Here is a 27,041-nt window from a genome sequence, read left to right on the forward strand (position 1 = left end):
CAGCCTAGCTTTTCAGGATCGTGGCTCCTGGGTAAATCAGGTAATGCCTTCTGTCTCCCTTTCCAGGTGGCTTCCACCATGTTCTTCTCTGTGATTAAGATGTTATTGTCATGATGTTTGTGTGTGGCCAACTTCTGAGCAATAGAGGAATAGAACAGGGTTCTCTTCCAGGGGGAGGAGGGGGAGAAGGCATTTAATGTTCCTGGATGCTGATGGACAGGGAGGAGTCTAGAAGCAAGACACAGAGCACTCAGAGTAGGGACAGGTATGTCTGAGTCCTCCCCTTTTCTCATAGTCCATGTGCCATGGAGGACACCTGTCTGCAACTTCTGAATTCAAGGACTGGGTCACCTATCCCACTCTTGATGTCCAAAGTCAGATCCGAAGACCTCCTGGGGTTGTCAGAAGTGCAGAATCTTGCCAGGCGTGGTGGTGTACCCCTATAATCCCAGCTATTCAGGAAATAGAGGTAGGAGGATTGCAGTCCAAAGCCAGCTCTGGGCAAAAGTAAGATTCTGTCTGAAAAATAAGCGAAAGCAGGCTGGCGGAGCGCCTCAAGCTTAAGAGCGCTTGCCTAGCAAGTGTGAGACCCTGAGTACAAACCCCAGTACCGCCAAAAGGAGGTGCAGAGTCCTGCTGTACCACGCTGGTTGCCTTTAACAAGGTCTTACATGATCCTGTGCTTTTGTGGGCGTTCTTGACCTAAAGCGTATCAGAAAGAAAGAGGAAGGGACATTTGGGGGAGGAGCCCTGGGTTCTAGAGGTCTGGGAGCCACGGATTCCCTCTAAGGGCTGGAAACTCCCAGAATTGACAGGGCAGTTTGACATTGAGACCCCTGGTTCTGGATAACCACGGAGTCAGAAAAATCTCCTATTACGAAAAGCCGTTAACCAACGGTGCCACACCCTTCCTCTGTCCACCTCCTTCGGCTTTCCAGCTGTGCAGAAGGGGACATGCTGACGGAGCTCTGGTCCCCAAGTTCCCCGAAGTCCAAGGACACAGCTCTGATTTCTCTTCCCAGCCCTAATGTTTGGACTCCCCTTTCCCACCCATCACTTGGTGGACAGAGCCCTCACCTCACAGCAAGGTCAAGTTTCTTCACCCCAGAGAATTGATCTAAAGGTCTCTGCTAATGGTCTGTCCGTCTGTCCATCCTTCCATATGGCAAGCGCCTGCGATTCTTTGATTTACTTTATTCTCTGGTGGCTTCATAGAACGAGTTTGGACATCTTGTCTGCTCCTGACGTCCCATGTGTAGGGTCTTTGAGGAACAGGTGTTCAAGGAAGCATGCTGGCACAGAATGTCCACTTCGTGCCATCAAACACGCACTGAGTGCAACATCCCCGACTCAAAACAGACATGTCACCTCCATGTGAGGTGACATCTTACAAGAATCCAGCCTGTGAAGGTTTAGTCTGCTGACATTGTGCTCGGGGCTGCACAGCAGACAAGTGCCAGAGTGGTCCCATGGTCCCGTCCTTTGTCCTCCTCTGGCACGGTGTTAGCTCGGATGCCCTGGCATGTGAGAGAGGACACCTGACTGCGACTTTCCGGTCCCTGCCAGGCTGTGTGTGCTGAGGATCACAGGGGCAGTTGAAAGGGCGCTGGAGCAACAAAGGTTAGGTTCACTCCCTGGTGCAGAGCAGCCTAGCCTGTGGCTGTCATAAATGAGAAGCTTATCAGAAGGCAGAGACCTTTGATCCACTCTGCTGTTCCCTTTACTTCTCAGCTAACTGCTGGCCTGCTGCTCTGAGACAGAACACTTGCCACGGTGTAGCCGACTGTCACACACTCGGCTGAGCTGCTTGTTCTCTTAGATCAGCCAATATGCCTGTCAAGGTGCAAGACGTCATGAAGCTGCTGTGCTCCATCTCTGAGAAGAGGAAGATGAAGGCAGCTGTCAAGCACACGCTGATGGGCGTCCTGGTCACAGGGGCAGCAACCTTTGTCGGTGGTTTAGCTTTTGGGCCACCAGGACTAGCTGCTGGTAAGTGTGGGTGTCTCACAGAGACAGCAGCCTGTGGGTGTCATAAGAAAGTCTTTGAAGTCAGGGGCCGGTGGCTTACGCCTTGAATCCTAGCTACTGGGGAGGCAAGGATCAGGAGGATCGCAGTTCAAAGCCAGTCCAGGCAAACCCAATCACATAACCCAATCACAAAAAAAAAAAAAAAAAAAAGAATGGGATAGCAGAGTGGCTCATGGTGTAGGTCCTGAGTGCAAACTGCACTACTGAAAAAAAAAAAAGTTAAGTCTTTGGAACCACAGGAGGAAGGAGCTTGTAAGAGCCATGCCCCTCGCCCTGTGTGTGGAGACTGTGGAGGGCAGGCTGCTTCTGGGAAATGACCCTTTGTGTGTCATATGTCCTGTTAGAAATACAAGCTTGTAGCCAGGCACCCATGGCTCACACCTATAATCCTAGCTACTTGGGAGGCTGAGATGAGGAGGATCGTGGTTCAAGGCCAATACACCAAAATAGTTTGTGAGACCTCCATCTCTAAAATAACCAGAGCAAAATGGACTAGAGGTGTGGTTCAAATGGTAGAGTGCCTGCTTTTTGAGTGTGAGCCTTGAGTTCAGACCCCAGTCTCACCAGAAAACAAAACAAAAAACCAAGAAACAGAAGAGAGCTGGGTCTCCGAGCTCCTGCTATGAGCAGAGCCTGTGTGACACTCCCCTTCTCAAAGCAAAACATCCAAGGCTGGAAAAGCAATAAACAAGACAGCCTCCCTTTACTCGTAGAAGAGTGATCTCTACCTGCATTTTAACACCTGCTTCCATCTGGGAACCAGCTTCAGCAATGAATGGACGTTCGGCTAATTTTCCTATTGCTCCTTGGAAATAAGATGGATCTATTCCCTCTGGATTGGGGACTGTGTCACAGGCCTCAGGCTCAGGGCTCCAGCCCAACCATAGTGTAGGATGGACTCAGAGAGCTGGCTGACGCCCAAGGGAGATGATATGAACTCCAGGCAGCCTCTGATGGGCATCCTGTGACTGCTGGGCACCTGCCATGCTTGGCTGGCTAGCTATTTACTGAATGAATGCCCTGTGCTGGGAGGCAGGGCTCAGAGAGCTCACAGTTGGAGGTGTGAAAGAACAGAAGACGGGAGCCCTTCCTGTGTGACTCACAGTCCCCCCAGGAGTGCAGGCTGCAGAGCCCATTTTCTTGCTGAAATGCACTCCCATTCCCCAGCCAGCTGACAAGGCTTCCTGCTTAGCTTTACCCTTTGGTGGCAGGACTGTCATTCAAAGGCACTTCATGAAGCTAAAGTTACCCTAGGGAGAAAACAAAGCATGTGGGTGGCCCCAGACCTTCCCCGAATACATACATCTCCCTTCCTGTGAGTTCATCAGTCCTGACTTCCCCTTGCTGCCATCTGGGAAGGACCCAGACAGGGAGCAGATGAGGCCATTTCCTTGTTCCTCAATGACATTCTGAGTCTCTGTGTCCCCCCACTCCCTTCTAAGTGCTCATAGGATAACTGTATCCTATGGCTGTGCCCTGTTACCATTTTGAGAGTCTGTTATTTTACTCAGATTGAATAAAAGCTGGTAGCATGTCCTGCAGGGAACTCGGGGATTCACCATGTCCAGTCCCCCGGCCACGGTGAGAGCATCGCTTTACCCAGAAAACAAAGGACTTTTCTCTTCTACAAAGAGCGAATTTGCTGATCGATATTCCTGGGGATGTTTTGCACCGAGTGCTGCTCTAAATCAAATATTGATGTCCCTCTGCAACTCTCGCCGGTTCAAAGCATTTCTCGGGTGCCAAGGGGAAGAGTTCAGTCAAACCTGTAAATTAGCTGCTTTGCCCTCCCCAGAAGGCTTCAGAGAGACAGCAAAGAGCCTTCAGCCTCCAGGACTTGAGCTGGTGCTGGTCTCAGTGCCAGAGGAGGCATCTGCTCCAGGAGCTGCCTGGGTTCTGCTGCCTGCCATCTTCTTATTGACTTTATTTTTTGCTGGTGGTGAGGTTTGAACTCAAGACCTTGTGCTTGTGATGCAGGTGCTGCACCACGGGAGCCATGCCCTTTCTTTTTCTGTTTTTTTAAATCAGATTGGGTCTTGTAACTTTTGCCCAGGGCAAGCCTCAGACTGCTATCCTTCTCCCTCTGAATAGCTGGGATTACAGCTGTGCTTCACCGTACCTGGCTCCTGCTGTCTTCTGAGCGTAGCCTGTATGCAGGTTCGGTCTGCCTGAGCTGCATTATTTATTAATTAAAAAAAGAACTGAGAGAGTCTTGAATCATAGCCCAGTGTGGAATGGAACTGACAGTCCTCCTGCCTCAGCCTCCTGAGTGCCTAATTACAGGTGTGCACCACCACGCCTGGCTACGCTGTTTTAAAAAAACAAACTTTTCATTTTGGAATAATAATAGATTTACAGAGATGTGGCAAAGGTTGTACAGTGAGTCCCCACATATCCCTCACCTGGTGTCACTTCCCCCAGTGTTAACATGTACTATGATACATTTGTCAAACCTGAGGAGCCAGCACTGACTGTTACCTTTAACCGTTTTCCAGTCTTTTTGGTAGGATTGGGCTTTGAACTCAGGGCTTCCCTTTTTTTTTTTGCAGTACTGGTGCTTGAACTCAGGGCCTTCACCTTGAGCCACGTCAACAGCCCAATTTTTTGTGATGGGGTTTTTCTAGATAGGGTCTCTAGAACTATTTGCCTGGGCTGGCTATGAAGCTACGAACCTTGATCCCCCTGGGATAGTTTTTTAAGCTTTGTTTCCTATGACAGTGATAGTTTGAAGAGGCCTGACAGGTGTTGTACAGAATGTCTGTCTGGGTCCTTCCGATGTGCCTGTCATGTTTGGACTGAGCCGTGGGTCTTCGGAAAGAATTCCTTGGAGCACAGTGTTTTCTCTTGCATCAGGGGACACAAACGTGACCTCACAGATTGTGTTGACCCTGACTGCTTACTGAAGGTCATATGGGCTGGGTTTTTCCATTGTCAAGTAAGTTTCTTTTTCCCTTTCCATACTCTGTTCTTTTGGAGTAAGTCACAAAGTCCAGCAGGGTTGTATCTTTAAATATGATTGCTGCTATTTTAAAACTGGCAAATCTGATGTTCTGAGTGGCAGCTGCTCCTTGAGTCAGGGACTTGGCCAGGCCCCCCAGGTCACACTGGCCACCCTGGCTCACTTCTCATCACCTGCCCCGGGACACCTGCCTCAGCCTGTGCTCGGCCTGGTGAGGAGGCCGGTGCCATTGTACAAAGCCTCCAAGTTGCAAAATTAGCAGCAAGCTTGGATTCTAAACTGTTCGTGTCCTTGTTGGGTAGCAGAAAGAGAAACTGTGAGTTTCATTTCTTATTTGTCATCAGACAACTTGGAAGAATGGTTGGAAAAATGTCGCTTCAAGAGAAAGGACCCTTAGATTGCAGGTGTGGCTCAAGCAGAACACTTGTTTAGCAAGAGCAAAGCTGTGAGGTCAAACTCCAGTTCACCAAAAAGGGGGGGGGATATACCCATATATATTTCTTTCTCTCTTCTGTATGTATATGAGAGAGAGAATGAAAGAAAATGTGTGTGAGATTGAGAGAGCAAGCGAGCAAGAGGAGAGGAAAGACCTTATCTGTCCCCAGGGTCCTTTAACCATGGCAGATCTCTGGAAACTTCTTAAGCTCCAGGACAAGTGTCCTATCACCTACCAGCTGCCCTGATGAGGAATCATGACCGCACTAGAGGGGGGCTGTCCTGGAAAACGCATGTCCTTCACAGCCCCCTCCTTTGTGGTGAGAAGGGGCTCATGTGGTGTGTGTGTGGGGGGGGGGGTCTCTTTGGCGCATGGAGAGGCACAGGCCTGCAGTGAGATGGGGTACCCCTCAGTTTGCAGAGCGGGGGTGGGGGAAGGGCACATTGAGGTGTCAGTTATCTGGGTCAAGTGCACCAAAGCCCACGTTAACTTTTGCCTCCCATGCATCCTGGTGGAGCTGAGCTCATTCTAAGCCACTCAGGATGTGCCATCCATTACGACAACGGGCACGCTCTCAGTGAGAGCCAAGGCCACCATTCAGGAGTGACACCAAGTAACTGAGTCGTCCTTGTTTTCTAGGGGGGGCCGTCGGGGGCCTGTTGGGAGCCTGGATGGCAAGGGGGCAATTTAAGCCCGTGCCTCAGATCCTCATGGAGCTGCCTCCTGCTGAGCAGCAGAAGCTCTTTAACGAGGTTGCGGCCATCGTCAGGAACTTAGACTGGATGGACGCCGTGAAGCTGACCACGCTGGTCATGGGCAGCCAGGCCCTGCAGCAGCAGCTGGTGGCCATGCTGGTGAACTTTATCATCAATGGGTTGGGGGCCGAGATTCGCTATGATGACTAGGCCTCTCCCCCTGGGAAACGGGGGGCTGCGGATAGATGATTCTGGGACCCTTCAGAGGTGACCATGGTGTTGGGGCTACCTGGCTGGTTTCCCTGAGAACTCTGCAGTGTGTTAGCCCCAGGTGGAGGAGACAACCTGCTGGAGAGAACACCAGTGTGCTGTGTCATGCCAAGCTGGCATTACAGGTGTGCACCCCCACACCTGACTTCAATAAAAATTTTGAATCAGTGTCTTTAAGACATTTAATATGCAACTTCTTCAGTGCGAAGACATGCTCTCCCATTACAAAGTCAAGTTTCTCACTCCAACATTACTGAGCTGCTAAATGTAAAAGCCAGAGCCCTCAACTACCATGCAGAGGCTTCAAATTTATGCCAGCTGGTAGTGACATTTAAGTGGTGTTGACCACCACGCTCCTCCCAAGAACTAGTGTGTGTGGTTTCTGGCTCTGTCACTTCACTTGGTGTTAGGTGGGTCACCTCCAGGCCCTTTCTTAGGTCTCCTAAACAAAGCTTGGTGGCATTTTCCCAGGACTCAGCATGATCCACAGTTTATGTGTAACCAATAGCTTCCCATCCAAAGAATCCCGTATCCTGGCACCGGTGACTCCTACCTGGAAATCCCACTACACAGGAGCAGAGATCAGGAGGATTGTAGTTCAAAGCCAGCCCAGCCCCACAAAATTGTTTGAGAGACCCTATCTCAAAAACACACATCATAAAAAAGGACTGGTAGAGTGGCTCAAGGTGTAGGCTCTGAGCTCAAGCCCCAGTACCACAAAGAAAACAAAAAACAAAACCAAAGAGCTCTTTCTTACTGGCCCTACTGAGGCTGTCAGTACTTCTCCTTGGGAAAGAAAGCTACTTACATCTCTCAGATGGTGTCAATGTCTCCAGAATATTCAAGGCACCGACAAGATGTGAGGGCGATCTGGCTGCTACATCTGTCACCCCACTGATCGCCAGGGTTGATTCGGCTGATCTGGCTGGCTAGGCGGGTGTCCCCTTCCTCCCTCACCACTCTACATGGGTCCCTTGTGAAGCTGCCCACTCGGTCAAAGAGGACGACCATCCCGGGTAGGGGAGGACCGTTCTTTGGTCAAGGGTACACGAGTAGCTGCGCTCCCCTGCTAGAACCTCCAAACAAGCTCTCAAGGCACTGTCATGGCCAATCCCTACCAATCAGGGGAAGGGCCTGGTGGGCAGGTACTGCAGCAGGTTCATAAGTAGAGGCCCCATCTATACTCCCAAGATCAGTTTCGAGCAAGCGTGGGCCACATGACAAAAACGAGTAGACTAACTCCCAAGAGTTAAGAAGATTCGTTACCCAAACGTCAATTTTCTCCACGTCACTCAAGAAAATGTCAGCATGAGTTGTGAGAGGCGATGCGGGAACACACAGTATAAGCTGGCTTTGTGTTAGACCTGCACTTTTTAAAAATGTATTTTATTTTTTGGCTTTTTTTTTTTTGAGACAGGGTCGCACTTTGTAGCCCAGGCTGGCCTCCTGCCCCAGCCTCAAGGGTGCTGGGATTGCAGGCGGCCTGGGCGTTTTGCTTCTCTGAATTCCAACCCAGCCTTTGTCAATCTGTCACCATGAACTTACCAACTAAGAGTTTCTCACCATTCCCACCCCCAACGCCCCACGGACACTTAGTCATCGTCTACCCGCAGGGTGAAGGGCCAGACTTGACACTTGCTTTCCTCACAGCCAGTCATGCCAGGATGTCGTGTCCTGTGGTCCTCTGGCCAATCTGGACTGAATCCAGTGTCACTCGCTCTCGCTTCCGCCGTCCTCTGAAGACGTGCTGCTGTGTGCAGCCACCTCTGCCACTTTGCCGGACACACGTTTAGAACTGACAACTAGAAGAGTGACCCCTTATTAATACATGGTAAGCGCAAGTACTTAGTAAATTCCGCATTACTTTTGTCCATGCACAAAATGGCCCTTGGGCTTCAGCTCTACTGTCTTGCCCTCAACTTTACACTTCCATTGTTTAGGCAATAGACAAGCAGGTGACATTTGTCTCCTGGGAGGAATACTGACAGAGTGTGATCAGGAGGTGTGTTTGGGGTAAGGCTCCAGGGTAGAGGGCTTGTCCAGTGTGCATGAGTGCATGAAGGAGAAAAAAGGCATGTTGACGTGTTTGGGTTTGTCACCAAGGGTTAAGCATCACACCAGAAAGAGCACAGTGCACCAGCATCAACCACAGAGAGAGCCGGCTTCCAAGGGCTCCATAAGCCAAACCTCCAAGATCCGTTGGAACATCCGCTCCTGTATTCAGGACCCCCCCAACCCTCAGGGAGCGGGGCTGCAAGTCTCACCCTTGGCGAAGGGGCTGTCCTCGTCACCTTCCTCCCAGTGATCAAAGTCAAAGGCCACATTGGGATTCTGCATGACAACAGCTTGCATCAGGTCAGCCAGCGAATGTGAGTGACACAGCCCCATTAGGACAGGCAGCGGCTCAGCTCAGCTCACCTTCTGCTTGAGCAAGCCCCGCCAGGACTCCCTCCTCTCCTTGGCCAGAGTGAGCACAGGCTCGCCGTTCATGAGCACGCACTTGCAGTCGTCTTTTCTGATGTTGGCCTGCAGCTCCATATCCGCCAAGTAAAACTTGCCTCCCACCCAGGCGCTAGGTTTACAGAAAGGAAAAGAATCGGCCTTCTAGAAGGTGGGCCCAGATCTCATTCACTTTGTGCACACGTGAACCCACCTGAAAACAACTCTATCCCTGAAGTATTTGCATTTGTACTCTCTCACGTCCCTTATTCGCATCTTTAAGATGACGACATCATCTTTTTGGAACCACTGTACTTGGGGGTGGAAGCTGGAAGGAAAGAAAAGGCTCCCACTTGTCACCATTTGGCCACAGGGGAAGGAAAGCAGGTGCCCCCTGGTGGGTGGGTAGATGGACGCACCTTTTTAGAGGGCTCGGTTCGGGTCTGCCAATGGAACCATCTCCGGTGTTTTCAGATACAGTTCCTGTGCAAAATCAAAGTCAAATGTCCTTCTGGGTTATTTTATACAAAACTCACTATTTTTTTTCTGTGTGTGGGCTGCTGGGGATTGAACATAGGGCCTGGCACCTGCTGGGCAAGCGCTCTACCTCTGAAGCTCTACCTCCTCCCAAGTAACTGGGATTATAGGTGTGCAATGCCATGCTCAGCTCACACCCACTTTTTGGCACGGTAGAAAACTTTTGCTTCAGGAATTATGGACATTAGAGTTCATAGTAGCCCAAGTACCCAGTTTCAAAGAATCAGTAGAAAAAAGGAGAATGCCCATCACTTAGTAAAACTGATGTGGTATTTTAAGATAAAAACAAGCTTTAACAAAGAGGCCTGAGGAAGGTTTAAGCTGGACATAAACTTTCTACAGTATAGTTTAGACTCTGCAACCTGAAACAACCAAAAACTTTAACAAGAGCTATGATTCCTAGCAAGTTCACCACAACAGCTCCGAGTGACGAGCAGCCAATGTCTCACTCTAGACTGTGGCGTATGCATGTATGGAAACGGCTGTCACGGCCTGCAATGCTGTGCACATGATTTTCACAGCCTCGCCATGCAAGGAAGCCAGGTCAGTCAGAACCGATGGGGCAGGACTAAGAAGGGTGGTCACTGGTGAGCGTGCGGAAGCTGCCGTGCCTGCACATCAGCAACAGGAACTGGGTGCGGACAGGGAACACTACACAGGGACACACCGAGGAGCTGTCCTCTCACATCTGTGCATGTCACTGGACAACACCATGCCTCAATCATTAAAAGAACTCCGCTGTACCTGAATCGTGAAAAACACCTCTCACTTCACCTGAGTGTGGTACCTGGACGCGAGAAAGCGTCTCACTTCAGTAGTGAGTGCTTACCGGGGCTCTGGTCGTTGGAGTCCGGCTTGGAGCTGGCCCCCTGTTCTGCACCCCTGTCCTCCTGCTGAGCGTCCTGTGGAGGAGGGCCATCGTCTGTGGAGGGAGGCATCCTGCATGGAGGAAGCATAGGTTAGCCCTAGGACGTCAAGGGGCTCAGGCGAAAGAAGAGGTCACAGGCACTGACGGACTGGGTGCTTGCAGCCATGGAGCCAGCCCCACACAGAACTGTGACAGAAGGCACAGCAGGCCGGCCAGCTCTGTCCACTGCTATGCCTCGGTGGCAAGCACACAGTGCGTGGCATCACGAAAGGCATCACTCATTCACTAAAGGAACTTTCCTTCTAAGTTCACTGAACCCTGGAGAAGAGTAGCACACATAGCTGCCTGTGTCATGCAGGATGGAGGGGCAGAAGGTGAAGGGCCAGTTTCCCTTCCTCCTGCTTGTTTCTCAGGCCATCTTTCCATGCACAACCCCAACTACAGATTGGGTCAACTTTTCGACAGTCTTTGCATAAGGAAACAGATGTTGCTGAGGATGGTGGGGCAGGCCTATAATCTCAGCACTCGGGAGACTGAGGCAGGAGGACTGTAGGATCCAAGGAAGCCTACAGGGCCACACACACAAAAAACAAGTAAATAAAATAAATAATAAATGAGCAAATACTGCCATGTCTAGCTCTATTTCTGGCTAAAACAGACACGCATTCTTAGACACAGAAGTTTACTAAATTCATTTTGTTACCCCCACCAGCTAGCTAGACATTACCCCGTTAGTACCAAGGGTTGCCTCACATTGGACTAGTCCTCTGTTTTTGGAAAGACAACCACAGCTGTGTAGGAGTGATCTTTGGTCCCACAGTTAAAAATCTCCCTGCACCTTGGCCGCCAGCTCCCCTGTCCCCTGCCTCATGGATGACTGTAACTCAGGGTTGGGCCTCCTTTTAGAGCTAATCTAAGCCTCAAAGGACAAGCCTGTGCAGACATAGGTGTGTCCGCGAGCACGGGGTAGAGCACCTAAAGGCTGAGGACAGTGTCCCACACCTCTTGCAGCGGCAGCCGCCTGGGCCTTTTCACCATGGTGTTGACCTCCTGTACTGAGCCCTCCTTTGCTCTGGCTGCTCGCTTCCTCCTCAACACACACCTCACCTATACTCTCCTCAAATGCCAGCGAGCAGTCACCTTAAAACTTACTGTGTCCCAAGCCAAAGCAATCCCAGTGTCCCTCCTGCCCCTCAAGTGCTCCCTGGGAAGCTTCACTCAGTCCAGCTGCTCCTGCATCCTTCAGGCTACTTGCCCAGGTACAAATGCTGAGCCTGACTACTGTGGTACACCAAGCTGCACGCCCTGCCTTCGACCCACCATACAATGGCACATACTATCACTCCTAGCTACTCCAAACTCAGCCCGTCTCCTGGTCTTCCAGCTGACCACGCCTGCTCAGGCTCCCACTGTTCAGCTCTGGATGCCCCCAGCTCCTTGAACACCTGTCTAGCGCTTTCCAAGTTACAACAGTTTAAACTTTTTTTAAAACTTTTTTTAAACTTTTTTTTGTTTAAATTTAACTGTCTTCAATTTGAAATCTAGAATGGAACATGCTCTCAAGTTTGGTCTTTTAGTTGTGTCTCATAGGTCTCCTACGGGCCCTTCATAATGCCTTTCTTCTTTAATACTGTCTGAGTGTTTCAGTTCCTCAGCCTTGTCTTCAAACCCTGATGGTTTGTCTTCCACTTGATCCAGACTACAGGTGAGGCTTTCAAGGGAGTTTATGAATTTGATTTGACCTTTTCATTCCCAAGATTTGTTTGTTTTCAGAATCTCTCTCTCTATGGAGCTGCTCTCATATCCTGTTTCTTCATTTACCTGTTGATTCATACCCTCTTTGAGTTTGCTCATTATGTTTACAATCCTTTTCAATTTGTTCTTTTTGTGAGACGGTCTCACCACACAGACCCAGGGTGGTCTCCAACTTGTGATCCTTCTCCTCCTGACTGTGGAGTTCTTTGTCCGGCATTTCATCCATTTCAGTATCACTGGAATCAGTTACTATGGGATTGTTAACCTTTGATGGAGTCATTCACGCCGTCTTCTTCTTTCATGTTTCCTGTGTATTGAGATCTTCTTTTCATGTTTCCTGTGTATTGAGATCTTCTTTCATGTTTCCTGTGTATTGAGATCTGTGCTTCTGGGGACAAGTCACCAGCTGGAAGTTTCAATCTCCCATAGGCTTTAAACTGAAGCATTCACTGTGGTTGGGCAGGATAAAGTTGGATAGATTGAGGTGCAATTTCAAACAGTAACCATCAAATGGTAACCAAACACCCACCTAGTGCCTCAATCCCCTGCACCACTCACAAAGAAGAAACAAAACATAACAGTCACAATGGACAAACCAAATATGGAAAGAAAGTAACTACCACTCAAAAACAAGTAGCACCACAACACCAGTAGAATAGAAGGCAAAGATAAAAACAATGAGCAAAACAGATACTAGTTTACAAAGAATACAAATCTAAAAATAATGCTAAAAAAGAAACAAACAAAAAATAGGATAATGTGGGGGAGGTAGAAAGAAGAAGATAGAAGTTCCAATTAAGGAATAAACATGGGAAAAAGAGAAAAAAATTAAAAAGGTTAAAGATAAGGAAAAAATAGATCCAATCAACATTTTAAAAGGGGGGGGGAAGAAGGAAGAAAAGATTAAAAATTAAATATCAAGCGGAGAAGAAATGAGAGGGAGGGAGAAAAAAATTTCCCTGTAAATATTCAATGCAAGGAGTTGTAACTAAAGAAGGCTTAATAAAAACAAAACCAGAACCAAACATCCCCAAACCAAAACAACAACAGAGAAGGTGGCCTTTCTGCAGGAGGTCAAGTGTGAGGGTAGAAGGTAAGAGTGCTCATCCTATGTGGAGTGACTTCTTCCTATGACCTTAGTGGCTGTGTGCCATTTGCCTTTTTCTCTTTCCTTTGTGTCCATCACCTAGCAACCAGGGAGTGGACTGGGAGGAGAGGCAGTTGGGGAGGCCTGGCCAGGAGAGGCCATGGTGGACAGCAAGACTTCCACCAGCAGGGCCTCGCTCTGGTTTTACGTCCTCTGCTCACTCCATGGAGGCACTGATGCCAGTGCTCTGCCAGAGATCCGGGGTGCCAGCTCCTTCCCCATGTGGATCTGCTGAGGAGTTGTGGGCGCTGAAGGTCAAGTGGAGGATCCCGGTGGATCCAGCACACATCTCAGGTGCTCTGCGATGTAGCTAGCTCCCACATGTACTCAAGCACATGTGGCTCCAGCCTCCAGTTCCTGTGGCTACAACTGGTAGAGGCCTTCTTTCCTTCTGTGTCGTGGAGGTCAGCGCTTTGCTTCAGTTTCTCCTGTGGCCATGCCGGCTCTCTAGGCCAGCACTGCTGGCTGGCGTATGATTGTTCCTGTGGCTCCCAGCGACAGGAAAATACAGGGATCTGTGACCCCGTGTGCTCCGTGCTGGGCTCTCTGCTCCTCTGTCCAAAGCCTCTGGGACTTTTCAAGTCTGTCTGTTCACAGCTCAACTTCAGCTGCTTCCGTCAACCACCTTGATGCTTTGGTTCTGTCCCGGACAAAAGCTGGCGATGGCTGGGAGCTTCCTCTCGCTGCACCCTTTGCGGAGGGTATGTGGTGGTGTTTGCCGTGGCTGTCAATCGCTCTGCTGGTTAGGGACCTTAGGCACTGCTCACCTGTGATGCTGTGAAGTGCCAGCTCGCACCTTTTGTCCCCTTTCCCAACAGGTGGTCACGTGCTCTTTTTGACTTCTTGGTACCAGGGTCACGACACTATTTTTAATTTAAATTTTTTATTTAGTTAGTTTATTTTTCAAATCAGGATTTCCACAAATGACATGCTTTTCAGGAACATGGACCAATGATGTGATGAAGCCTCTCAGAGCAAACTCCCTACTTATGGGCACTTAAACTGTACAGCCACTGTGAAAACTGCTGGTCAGTCACATCCACGTTCATCACGGTGCAATCACAACGGCCCATCAGTGGATGAGGGAATAAAGAAAGTGTGGTATTTATTAGTCAATGGAGTATTACTCAGCCACAAAGAACCATGAAATTCGATCACTTGGAACTGAGATCATCCTGTCAAGCAACATAAGCCAGACTCAGAAGGACAAACGCGTGTGGAATAAAGATTTAAGAAACGGACATGAATGTAGAAGGGGGACTATTCTGGGAAGAGGAAGGCACCAGTGTGTGGGAGGTGGGTTGGAACAAGCAAGGGTAACAGAAGGTGAGTATCAAAGTACGTTTGTTGTATTTATGCATAGACATAGTTATGAAAATGTCATAATGAAACCCATTATTGTTACAATTAACATATGTTGATTAAAAAAAACTTGAAGAGAGTAAAAACTTCAGTGCTTGCTAGTGGTTGGGAGGACGGATGCAGGTAGAGGGCCCAGGGTGACTTTTAGGGCCCAGGGTGACATGGTAATGGCACACAGATGTATTACACCCTGTGAGAACCCAAGAACGGAAATGGAACAGGATGGAGTTTAGTTAGGTAAATCTTGATTCATCGATTGTAGCATGTACCACACTCAGGCTTGGTGCCCTCATCCTGGATTTTAAGTACTATTCTCCACTAAAGGGAACATGGAGCCCTGGGCAATGACTTCCTCCAACCCCAAGACAGGGGCAGAGAAAAGGACAGCATCTAGGTGAATTTTGGGGCCGAAAGTGAAGGAGTGCACAGGAATGATGGCACATGGTCAGGGCCTGCAGAAGCCTGACTGGAAGAACTCACATGGCCAGATTTGGGAGATTATAAGCAGCAAACAGAAAATACAAGATGCTCCAGATCTTGGAGACTCTCAGAGGAACGCTGTGATGTAGGCTTCCATAAAACAAGGGAATCAGAAAGGACTTACGTGGTCTGGCCGAGGTGCTCGTGAAAAGCTGGCATCCCCACGCCTTTGTATAGCTTTCTCAGCTGTTCTACATGTTCTGAATTATCAGTGCCCATTCCCGTGGACAAAATTTCAGCTCGAACATTATAATCAATGATAGAAGTTTTCAAATTTTCAAGTTTTGTTACATGTACCTTGAACCAAAGAAAAACATGTAAAACTTTTGAGTGTCACCAGGAATTTTAATTGAATCAGACACTCCCGCAAGGCCTCCCCACTGCTGCAGTGCCTGCCACATGTCCAGTACACAGGACTTCCAAGGCAGCAGCCGGTCACTTCATGGTAGGGGTGACAGCAAAATCTCCCAAAGCACAGTCCCCATGGCGGAAGTGCCATCAAGTGTGGGGCCAAATTCTGGAGTAAAATGCCCACTCCAGAGTTCTCTGTCATGCCTTCCTGATTCTTGCTCAGCTCTTTAAAAAGGAAGCCCTCAGGCTCAGAGTCCTCATGTGCCTAGAAAGGCTCAGGCCAAGGCCCTAACCCCACACTCCAAACCATTTCCTCTGCTTGCCTTCTCTGCAACCAACACATCCCCACCCACTTCCATCCATACAGAAATAGGCCAGCTGTGTAACCGCAAAAGGGTGAGTCCTGTGGAGGGGCCTGGCTGGTCTGCTGGGACCCTTCCTGAATGCCCCCTGGGCAGGTCCGCACCTGGGAATGTGCAGAAGGGCCTTTCTGCACTTAAGAGTGGAGAGGGCTGGTTCGGGTAGGAAAGAAGGCAAGCATGGGGACTGTTCCCCCTGCCCTCCGGGGTGCCAGTAATGCTGTTGCAAACTCTACAGTGGCAAAACCAACTGCCATGCGGTCCTCTTCTGCATCATTCTGAGATGTAGTTTAAAAACCCTGCTTAATGAAGATTCTATTCATTCTCGAATAAAGGTCAACGAAAGTAACCCTATGCATCAACTGAGGCTTCCACATCTCTCCCTACCCGTGCTGTCATTTAAAGACTCTTCTCTCTTTTAAAGACTATTCTCTCTTATTCTTAAATCTAGTATCCAAATTCCCCCTTTAAAGGGTACAAGCTCTCCCAAAATTAATGAACCAATAAAGAAACAGGCAAGTGAACTAAACAGAAATTTCTCAAAAGAAGAAATTCAAATGGCCAAAACACATGAAAAAATGCTCACCATCTCTAGCAATAAAGGAAATGCAAATTAAATCCACACTAAGGTTCCACCTCACCCCTGTTAGAACAGCCATCATTAGCAACACCACCACCAACAGGTGTCATCGAGGATGCGTGGAAAAAGGAACCCTCTTACACTGCTGGTGGGAATGTAAACTAGTACAACCACTCTGGAAAAAAATTTGGAGGCTACTTAAAAAGCTAAACATTGATCTACCATTTGATCCAGCAATCCCACTCTTGGGGATATACCCAAAAGACTGTGACACAGGTTACTCCAGAGGCACCTGCACACCCATGTTTATTGCAACACTATTCACAATAGCCAAGTTATGGAAACAGCCAAGATGCCCCACCACTGACGAATGGATTAAGAAAATGTGGTATCTATACACAATGGAATTTTATGCAGCCATGAAGAAGAACAAAATGTTATCATTCGCTGGTAAATGGAACTGGAGAACATCATTCTGAGTGAGGTTAGCCTGGCCCAAAAGACCAAAAATCGTACGTTCTCCCTCATATGCGGACATTAGATCAAGGGCAAACACAACAAGGGGATTGGACTTTGAGCACATGATAAAACCGAGAGCACACAAGGGAGGGGTGAGGATAGGTAAGACACCTAAAAAATTAGCTAGCATTTGTTGCCCTTAATGCAGAGAAACTAAAGCAGATACCTTAAAAGCAACTGAGGCCAACAGGAAAAGGGGAACAGGTACTAGAGAAAAGGTTAGATCAAAAAGAATTAACCTAGAAGGTAACACCCACGCACAGGAAATCAATGTGAGTCAACTCCCTGTATAGCTATCCTTATCTCAACCAGCAAAAACCCTTGTTCCTTCCTATTATTGCTTATACTCTCTCTTCAACAAAATTAGAGATAAGGGCAAAATAGTTTCTGCCGACTATTAGGGGGTGGGGAGAGAGGGAGGGGGTGGGGGGGGGTTAGGGAGGAGGAAGGGGGAAGAAATGACCCAGACATTGTATGCACATATGAATAAAAAATAAATAAAGGGTGCAAGCTTACCAACCTTATAAAAGCTCTTTCCAACAAAAGTTATGAACTGAATTCCTTTAAACCTTTTAAACAATTATAGTAAATAATAGTTGTGTAACACAGCAAAACTTTGAGATGTAAAGCAGAGTCATGGAGAAAGTAGAGTGCTTAAGGTGCAAACAAGGGGACAGTGCCCGAAGAAACTCAGAGGTCCCATGAGCACTAGTCATTGTGCCGCCCTCCGCCTGCATCAGCTCCAGGAGGTCATGGCTGCTTTGTTCAAATGGAAGCCGGGCCCCGTGTGGGTGTGTGGTGGATGGAGGAGGCAGAAACTGTGAACATAGGAAACCTGGCCTTGAACATGGACTGCAATCCTCAGTGGCGCTGAGCACGTCCCCGGTCTTTAGGCCTGTTCACAAACTGGAAAAGATGGGTGCTGTGGCAGCAGCACTGACCCGGGCCTCTCAATAGCATGGCTGGCGGGCAGTGAAACGGACTTAATTCACAATCAACTCTTGACAAGGTGAAACAGCCCTCCGGATAAGCCCACGTTCTTGAAGCAGGTATTCAAGCAATAGGTTCGAATACTGGGATTCTTTTTCAAGCTTTTCAAGAAAACTGCATACTTACCATTGGATCGATCCAAACAGTATTTCCCAAAGCCAATACCACTTTTGCCTCATGCACTTTGCCAACAATTTTATGGTGAATGTACCTAGTAACCTGAAACAAAAGCACTCGCATTAATCAATCAGCTGTGTCTTCAACAAAACACCTCATTCTGCATTTGCTTCACAGCCAAGGGTCCCACGGGGGACGTGAGCTGCACAGTCACCCTAGCAGGTTCGTAGGCATCATGTCCCTTTTTTTAATTTAGTGAGGGGAGCAGTAGAGTTTATGAGGCACACATGTGGAAAGGGGTGGGAACTTGCCCAAGGCCTCAGAACCAGTGAGTTCTAAGGATAGGTGAGGGTCTGGTGATTTTGAGTGCTTCCCCCAAAGTAGATGGCAAACAGTTTCCTCTATCAGCTATCAATCTGTCTTCCCACAAAGCACAGCGAATGAGGTGACAGTCCCCTGCTGCTGCAGAGGTCTTCAGGGCGCTGGCTGCTCTGCACCAGCAACTCAGCCACTGGGGGGCCCTGCTCTTCTGCATGCTCTTTTCGGGGTACATTGCTGTTTTCTTTGCAACCAGGCCTTTCAAAGCCTGGCTGGGGCCTCCATCTCTCCTTCCTTGTCATCCTCCCAACCCTGGCAGAATCACCTGTCTGTCACCTGTGCCTCCCGAGACGGGGATCCACTTTCCTGAGTACTGTTTCTTTTCCTTCAGCTGACACCATGCCCGTTATAACATTTTCAAGCCTGAGCACTATGTCGAAGGGCACAGCCTGCAGGGCCCCGAGTGCCTCCAGCTCAGGGCTGGGTTCCAGGCGCAGGGAGTACTGTCCACAGCAGCAGAGACTAAAGATCGTGTGGCCATTAACAAAGGCTCAAACTAAAGATTCTAGATCTAAAGCCAGTTGTAGGGTGTGCAACTGCAGTCCCAGCAACTCAGGAAAATGAGACAAGAGGATCACTTGAGGCCAGGAGTTCAAGACCAGCCTGGGCAACAAAGCAAGAACCTGTCTCAAAAAAATCTCCCTCTCATGTTTCTGTGTATAAATGTGTACGGGTGTATGCATGTCAAATCAACCTCACTTCTGTATCTAATCTGAGTTAAATATATTCCGATCAGCAAAACTCAAGAAGTCAAGATAGTCACCTTTGGATTCCATTCCATCTCACTGTCAGCAGGTTTCACTCTACACACAATGAACTCCACAGCCTGGGGAGGGAGCATGTGGAAGCTTTCTGGGAGTGGCAAGAGCTGGTCCCTGGCCACGAGCCCGGTCCTGCCTTCATCAAGGAACTTGACAAGGACGCTCTCCAGGCCCCAGGTGTCTTCCTTCTGGCTTATCTCTAGCACCTGAACCCTGGAGAGCAAGGGCGGCATCAGTTTAACACAGACTCTAAAACAGAAGCCATCTTTGCCTCAATTTACCCATCACACGGACTAAACAGAGAGTCTATTACACTGCATGGTTTTACTCCATACTGAACTAAAACATGGAGGCCTTCAAGAGCTGTTCTGAGAGACTAAGCAAAGGACACATGAGCATAAAAATAGGTGGTGTTTTGAACACAGGAAACCCCTGTACTGGAAAAACGAACAAAAACTAATGCGGCAAAGTAAAGTATCAAGGTTTCTGACCAGGCTGGTACCAGTGTCACTGGGTGTGTGGATTCAGGAGGTGGACGGCCACATGGAACACTGACCACTTCCCCACGGCTCAGTCAGCTCACCCGAACCTGTACAAGTCCTTGGTAGGAATTAAGTGAGTCACAGAGGTCAGGGCGTGCTGGGCAGTGGGTTGCTGCCACTGCGCTCTGTCCTCAGGCATCGTGAAGGGTCACGTGCCAAACTGGACCAGGTATCTGAGGCTGCACTCACACTCAGAGAGGCGGCCAGGCGCGATGGACGTACATTCAGTCGATCATCAGAGCTGAGAACAGGCATGCAGCACCACTTCAATTACTTCATGCCTCACAGTGTTAGAGATCAAACATATAGATATTTCACCTGTGAAAAAGTGATTTTTCTTCTAATGCATACAGTCCAAATCTCTCCACTGTCTCAACAGTCGCTTTGTTACTGGAACCCCTGAAATAGTCATTCATGTCTGCACTCAGACTTGCATAAAGATCCACACATTTACCGATGATGCGGCCACAGTAATTTGTTGCATTTGAAATATAAAAAGGTATCATCTGAAATGGAGAAAACACAAGGTGAGCTTCCTCTAAACTGAAGAGGTGCATGTCCCTGCGTCTGCAGCAATCAGGAAGTGGCCTTGTGGAGCTTGTGACCTGATGCTGGTAATGGAGCGGCAGCATCACACCTGCAGACGCAGGGACGAACTCACCCTGACCGGTGTGGACTTTCCTGGCTCCAGCACTCAAAGCCCCACATGCTGTGGGGGGGCCCTGGGGGCGTTCCTGCTGGCCTCCTTCCCCTGCCTGTTTTGACTTCACACATAAATAATGCACTTTGGGATGGTTGCACTGTACAACATAAGGACATAAAGTTCAACTGAATTTCTAAAACAACTAGAAAATGAGATTTTAAAAAGCATTGAATGAACACTAGCACCCTAATTCACAGACACTAGGGATAAGCTGAACACATTAAATACAAGGACTGTCACTGTGACACGTGTGCAGAGAAACGCACAGCGACCTGGACAGTCAGAGTGGCACACTGTGCTCATGGACTGGAGGGTGGAGCACAGCTGAGATGTCGCCTGCCCCCCAGTCAACGCACAGACTTGACGCTTGGGGGCACCAGCCAAGCCCAGCAGGCCTCCAGTGCAAGCAGGCTCTGATGCCCCTCACCAGGTAAAGAAGAAGATGGGACACCGCGGGAAGGGAGAGGAAGGCACTCCAGCCAGTATCAAGGCTACCAAGCTACAATGATCAAGTCTGAGTGATACAGGTTACAGCACAGACAGAGGAACAAAAGCAAGAATTCAGAATTCACAAAACTGTTTTTTTCATTTACATCAAAGACACTTAACATAATTTAGGGCACAAAAAAGGTCTTTATAATAAATGACGTTGGAACAACTGATATTCATGAGGAAAGACCTTCTCATACCATATGTGAACATAGATTGAAGACAGATCACAACTACATGCAACACTATAAAACTCCTAGGGAAAAAATAGGAAAATCTTTTTTTTTTGCAGACTGGGGTTTGAACTCAGGGTCTTGGCTTTGAGCCACTCCACCAGTCTTTTTTGTGATGGGTTTTTTCGAGATAGAACCTCAGAGAATTATTTGCTGAGCTGGCTTTGAATCGTGATGTGCCTGATCTCTATAGCTGGGATTACAGGAGTGAGCCACACACCTTTTGTGTGGAAAATTAATGTCCACACAAGTCTTCACATGAATGTTTACCACAGTTTTATTCCTAATGGCCAAAACCTGGAAGAAACTTAGAAGTCATCGGTAGGTGAATGGAGACACGGACTGTTTTGCATCCTGACAACAGACTTTTCTTCAGTGCCAAAAAGAAAGGAGGTGTGGGGGAAAGGAGGGGAGGCAAGAAAGAGTATGGGGTGAATTTCATCAAGTGCATGTATGCACATTTAGAAATATCGCAGTGAAACTCTTTGTACAATGAATGTATGCTAAGAAAAGAAATACACTATCGTGCCACAAAGTGGTGGAGGCAACTTAAATTCACATTAGTAAGAGAAAGAAGGAACGTGCAAAGTCGCACCTTCATGATGCGAACTATATGATGTTTCTGGAAAACTGAGATCAGTGGTGGCCAGGACTCAGGGAAGGGAAGATGAGTAGGGCAGCGGGACTCCTCTGTGTGACACTGTCATGACAGACCTCCAGAACAACAGCGACAGCAAGCTTGGTTTAAGCTATGGACTGGGATGTGACAACGAGGTACCGGTACTGGCCTCTCAGTGGTCATGGATGCACCACACTGATGCAGGGTGTTAACAGCAGGGGCCCCAGGGAAGGAGGTTTATGGGAACTCTGCTTTCTATACACTTAAAACTGTTCTAAAAATTAAAATTTATTAATTAAAAAAAAAACCAGATGAGTCAACCCCAGTCACTTCCACATCGCAGCACAGGGAACAGTGGAAGGGAGCCTGGAGTGCAATGTCTACAGCCTGAGAACAGAAGCAGGATTCCCAAGGGCCTGAGGGTCAGCTGGACAGGAGTGGACACATCCACGAGGCTCTCACCTATCCCAACAGCAGCGGAAGGCCGAGGCCCTACACAGCCCCCAGGCTGTCCCCACAGGGACAAAAATCTAAAGAAAGACAAGAGTCAGACGGCGGTGGGCAGGGGAACAGTGCCAGGAAATCCCCAAGACCTCAAATGCTATGTCACCATGCTGCTGTAAACCTAATAGGTAAACAACAGAAATCAGGAGAGTTGTCCTGATGTATATATCTCCTTCTAGAATTTAGTAACAGCAAAACATCAAGGTTAAAACACAATGAACTCAACCAGAATATCATAAAACATATGATTTCTAAAAATGCATATGGAAAGCACAGCCTGCCACACCTGGATTATACCTGTGAGGGTGACATTTCTCCGTATGAAGTATCAGGCCACCAGCTGTGGTGACTTGCTATGGCAGCCTGGGGAGCTAATACCACACACAATGCCTTAAGGGAATGAGGCAGAAAGGGGACACATTTGCAACTCAAGAAGGTAGTAAAGAAATTCATATAGGGATTTGAAAGTAAAGAACGAACTTCCGCTCAGCTGTCCACGTATCCAATTTGTCCTTGGTTTATATATAAGCTGGGGTTTTCCAATGACTGACCTTATGAGGGCCTGTTCCCTCTTTTAATTGGTAGCAAACGAATAACAAATACTGAAGTTATAAACCTATTCTACGAAGATTCTTCTGCTTGACCCATATTCATGAAAAGACCACTAACTCCTGGATGAAAGGTCTTACCAGCACTTACCCTGATGTACCCACATGCTGGCAGAGCCTGGCTGGACAATGTCCTTGGCACGTCTGTTTCTGGATTGATATGGTGTCGGTCAGGACAGACCCTTTTGTCTCTGAAAAAAATGACTTGCTTTGGAAACCAGAAGAAAACAGTAAAAATAGCTGATATGAATTTTAAACATACTTTGGAAAACTCGTCTGCAACTGAAATTACAGAGGTTTTGCTCCCAACACCTTAAGGGTTAACTAGGCACAGTAAGTACTTCATGTGACACCAATTGTGCATAGCTAAGTGGAAAAGAGTCTGTGACTTCGTTATGAATGACGAAACTTAAAGACAGTCCGTACGTCCCTAGACAGTTTTAAATGCCTCACGTAAATGGACAAAACATACTTCTGAAATAAGCACTCGGAACTGAATCACCACAATCCACAATAAATCCACTTACCCTGCAGAGCAGAAGCTACTCTGTGCCTACTATGCTACCTCTTGTTGTTTGGGTTTTCTTTGGTGAAACTGGGTTTGAACTCAGAGACTCCTGCTTCCTAGGCAGGAGCTCTACCACTTGAGCCACGCCCCCTGGCTGGTTTTGTTTTCATTAGTTTTCAGATAGGGTCTCGTGTTTTTGCTGGGGTCAGCATGGGACAGCATAGCGCACACCTGGCTTATGACTGACAGGGGGTCTAATTTATTGCCTGGCTTGGCCCTCAACTGTGATCCTCCCAATCTCCCTGCTTCCTGCCAAGTTCCAGTTTTAAAAGTCAGTGTTCTATTGAAATTCATAATGAAAATCGCTGATATAAGCTGTTTAATGTACCACAATTTAAAAAAATAATGTGACTATTTATCTTAAAGTTAAATCCAACCAGTAGCTGCATAAACACCTGCACCCCAGCCTTCGTTCACAACGTGGTAGCATCCTGCCTGGTGGCACCGGGACTGTCTAGGTATCAAGGCCCTCCTCAGTGATGTACAGAGCCGGTGCTGACAGGCTGTTCTGTGGTTTCTGTGGGGATGGCAGGCTGACGCACGTCAGCTCCTGGGACTCACCGCAACACCACGGCGCTCTGAGTGTTGTGGTGTGAGGACAGTCCCCAAGTAGCCCACAGGTCCTATGACTGTTTTATGCCAAAGGCGCTAATTCAGTGAGAACAGACGACACTCTAGATGAGCCAGAGTTCCGTGCCACACCCACGCTGTACACACAGTGAATGCACTCCACAAATGTGCATTTCAGAGTTTGGATTATGGTGGCTCAACCTGGACTGGGGAAAGCACCTGTGTCTAGAATATGTATTTTTAATTTTATTTTATCAGTTTTACATTTACTTTGTGTGTGACATCTCCCTCTCCTCCAGAATACATATGGAGTCCCACAAAGAGAGAATGGTCCAGGGTCCATGAACTCACATCACTCCTCATCCGAGAAACACAAGCTAACATCACAACGGCTTGCCACTCCTGACAGGGTGGTGACACGGTTGACCCTTGTGGAAGAGCTAAGCGCACGTCTACCCTGTGATAGAGCAGCCCACTTCTTGGGAGTCCACTCCACAGAAGGGGTGCCTGTTTCCACAAGAAGACACAGATGCTGAGTGTTCAAAGTGGTTTCACACGTCCAGCCTCAAACTGGAGACAACCACAGGCCTGTGAACAGCAGGTGGACGCATCCAATGACATGTTTCTCCAGTGGAAGACTAAGCCACAAACTAAGCAAAATGCAGATCTACACTGCATAGAAGAATGTCACAGACATGAGGCTGAAGGAAAGAAGCCAGGCACAGAAAAGAGCACACCCCATTCCATTTACATAGCGTACAAAACCTAAGTTATGGACTTAGTGATGGCAACTAAGCGCCCATGGATGAATGGGTAAAGAAAATGCGGTATATATTCACAGTGGGTACCATGCAGCCATAAAGAATTAAATCCTGCCATCTGCAGCAAACTGGATGGAACCGGAGAACGTAACATTAAGTGAAATGCAGATGCAGAGAAACAAGCAGTGAATGCTCTCTCATTTGTGAAAGCTGAAAAGGTGACCTGAAAGCAGAGCATGGTTCCTCGTGACTGGAAGGCCTGTGAGAGGAGGGCAGAAAAGGGAGACTGGATTTCCTCCTTGCACACCACACGCACATATGGAAAAAACAGCACAGTGAATTCGGCCAGTCCGTACACTTACTAAGGAAGAATTTCAAAAGTGAGGCCAACAGGAGCCACTGTCAGAGCTGACAGCTGCGGGAAGGCGCTGCTCTTGGAGGAGGGCACATCCTGCAGGGCTGGGTTCAGCCTACACCGTGCACACCGGCTCACCTGCAGAAGCCGAAGGCCTTCAGAGTGGGGCAGAGTGGCCTCTGGGCTTTCTTGTCTTCTTTGGCCTCCAGAACCCCTGCAGAGAACTCGTACAGCTCCGATGGGATGTGGGCTTCTGCGCGCTCCAAGTAGCGCAGGACGCCCACTGCCTGGGTCGCGTTTCTCTCCGTCAGCAGCAGGACAGACTTGGTTTTTTGATCTCCCTGCTCTGCAGGAGAACCCTGCAAATCAGGGGTGGATAAAAGAGGCAGGTCATCCAGACCAGTCCCAGTGTGACTTAGGCTCTGATTTGTGCTTACACGCTGACATGGAACATGGCAGGGAATGAAAATGGACCAAACCTGTTCGGTGAAACTCTGAAAATGATCCGACATGCAATACAGGCGTCCTCCAAACACTTTTGGTGAGGCGGGGAAACTGAAATGCACGACGCGCGTGGCGTCCGTGATGGCCAGGAGCGGGATGCAGTCGTCAGTGGAGGCTGGAGAGGAGGAGCCCGCAGGCTCTTGTGAGTCGGGTCCCCAGGACCTCTGCACTGGGTTTCATTGTTTATTTTTTTGTTCCAGGCATCACACCCAAGGCCTCACATGCTAGGCCAGTACTCTACTACTAAGCTCCACCCTGGCCCTGCATTTTACTTTTTACATGCAAAAAACCTTCTTTCACCTCTTCTTCCCCAAATGCTACAGCTTGGTGACTGAATTCTAGAGAAAAAGTGGACTCTTACCTAGGAAAATGACTTTTTCTGTTACAACTCTAGGCCACCTAAGTATTTATCACTTATTTTATACATTCTTACTTCCCATTTCTAAGATTGATATCTTTATCATTTATGATGTTTAATCCCTCTCTGTCTCTCTCTCTCTCACACACACACACACACAGAGTGCTTGTATGTAGACTTCAACGAGAACAAGGTGATGCTTGAGCCAGAAGTCCATGGAGAGCAGCTGCACTCACATCAACATGACAAACTTAATGGAAATTAAATTTCCATTTTCAAATTAATGTTACTAAAATACTCAAGTACATCTGGGAGACAACGAGAAACAGAAGTAAGACATGATTTTCAACCTTGTCTAAACGCAATAGGAGTTCAAACACTTACCGAGCACAATGTGTGAGCCAGAACTCAATTTCTTCTTCCACTGTTCCAAAACATTTGTTAAATTAAAAACAATTTCTTTGTGCATTTTCAAGCAAAATATTGAATTGCTTTCTACAACCTAAAGATGAAACCAAAGAGGCCATTCACAGTCAGGAATACAACGGTCCACGGTGACTATCAGTGTAAGTGACTTCAAACCACCCAGGGTGCTACTTCACTGACCCAGTAAGAGTGACTGTCAACTCAGATAAACATATTTCCAAAGTTCTGTAGTTTTTGTCTGAAAAACACCATTTTGCTAAAACTGATTTCTCTTCTTTTTAAATACCCTATACATACAGGTATGTGTACATACATACTGAATGTGTAGAGTAGTGTGTGGCACAACTGTCAATAGGAGCCTGTTAACTGCACCGTCTAGATGACTGCAAAAAGGGGGATTACTATGATTCTTTACTTTTGCATTAGCCTTGTTTCCATGTGTTAGCAAATGCATACAAAACAAGATTAAGCTGAATAAATCTCTGGCTGCTGCATTTGTCTTTTGTGGCGACAGGACACTATCTGCTACTGCCATCTTCTCATCTTAACTGGAGAGCAGAGATGTCGGCATTTCTTCAGCAACAGATCGCCTCGGGCTCCAATGACAAAAGCACCAGCACTGTCCCCCACTATTTGTGGAAAGGCTGGGCCCACTTGCTTGGCTCCTCCTGGACCAGGCCTTGGGCTCCGAGTGCCTCCCAGCAGAGCCTGCCCCCCTTTCCCACTGATGTTGCACTTGGGAAACTATATCTTCCTGCTACATATTCAAC

The 27,041-nt window shown here is 48.1% G+C and overlaps 2 protein-coding genes across 4 annotated transcripts in view; one reads left to right on the plus strand and one right to left on the minus strand.

The window, feature by feature from the left end:
- The first annotated feature begins 574 nt into the window (after nucleotides 1-574).
- Nucleotides 575-6,556, plus strand: LOC109674620 (protein C19orf12 homolog). The gene is made up of 2 exons (XM_020151555.2): nucleotides 575-1,989; nucleotides 6,063-6,556. The coding sequence occupies exons 1-2, from the start codon at nucleotides 1,830-1,832 to the stop codon at nucleotides 6,326-6,328; spliced, it is 426 nt and encodes a 141-aa protein (XP_020007144.1). The 5' UTR covers nucleotides 575-1,829; the 3' UTR covers nucleotides 6,329-6,556.
- A 75-nt stretch (nucleotides 6,557-6,631) lies between these two features.
- Nucleotides 6,632-27,041, minus strand: part of LOC109674618 (putative ATP-dependent RNA helicase TDRD12) — a 66,402-nt gene continuing 45,992 nt past the window's right edge. For all 3 annotated transcript variants that reach the window (XM_074058644.1, XM_074058646.1, XM_074058645.1), the window contains 14 exons: nucleotides 26,230-26,347; nucleotides 25,463-25,602; nucleotides 25,122-25,342; nucleotides 22,821-22,920; nucleotides 19,892-20,079; nucleotides 19,034-19,244; nucleotides 17,902-17,994; nucleotides 15,101-15,273; nucleotides 10,194-10,303; nucleotides 9,247-9,310; nucleotides 9,042-9,155; nucleotides 8,807-8,960; nucleotides 8,653-8,719; nucleotides 6,632-8,190 (listed from right to left, as the gene is read on the minus strand). In XM_074058644.1, the coding sequence (XP_073914745.1) occupies nucleotides 8,099-8,190; nucleotides 8,653-8,719; nucleotides 8,807-8,960; nucleotides 9,042-9,155; nucleotides 9,247-9,310; nucleotides 10,194-10,303; nucleotides 15,101-15,273; nucleotides 17,902-17,994; nucleotides 19,034-19,244; nucleotides 19,892-20,079; nucleotides 22,821-22,920; nucleotides 25,122-25,342; nucleotides 25,463-25,602; nucleotides 26,230-26,347 (1,845 nt within the window). In that variant the 3' untranslated portion in view covers nucleotides 6,632-8,098. The remainder of the gene's footprint in view (nucleotides 8,191-8,652; nucleotides 8,720-8,806; nucleotides 8,961-9,041; nucleotides 9,156-9,246; nucleotides 9,311-10,193; nucleotides 10,304-15,100; nucleotides 15,274-17,901; nucleotides 17,995-19,033; nucleotides 19,245-19,891; nucleotides 20,080-22,820; nucleotides 22,921-25,121; nucleotides 25,343-25,462; nucleotides 25,603-26,229; nucleotides 26,348-27,041) is intronic.

Source organism: Castor canadensis, chromosome 16, assembly GCF_047511655.1.
Source record: "Castor canadensis chromosome 16, mCasCan1.hap1v2, whole genome shotgun sequence".
NCBI classification, from domain to species: Eukaryota; Metazoa; Chordata; class Mammalia; order Rodentia; family Castoridae; genus Castor; species Castor canadensis.

What these genes read in the sequence shown, in the direction of transcription:
- LOC109674620 (XM_020151555.2), top strand. Translation starts at nt 1,830, where the DNA reads ATGCCTGTCAAGGTGCAAGACGTCATGAAGCTGCTGTGCTCCATCTCT. An exon ending in GCCACCAGGACTAGCTGCTG is followed by an intron (nt 1,990 to 6,062) that starts GTAAGTGTGGGT and finishes CTTGTTTTCTAG; the next exon opens with GGGGGGCCGTCGGGGGCCTG.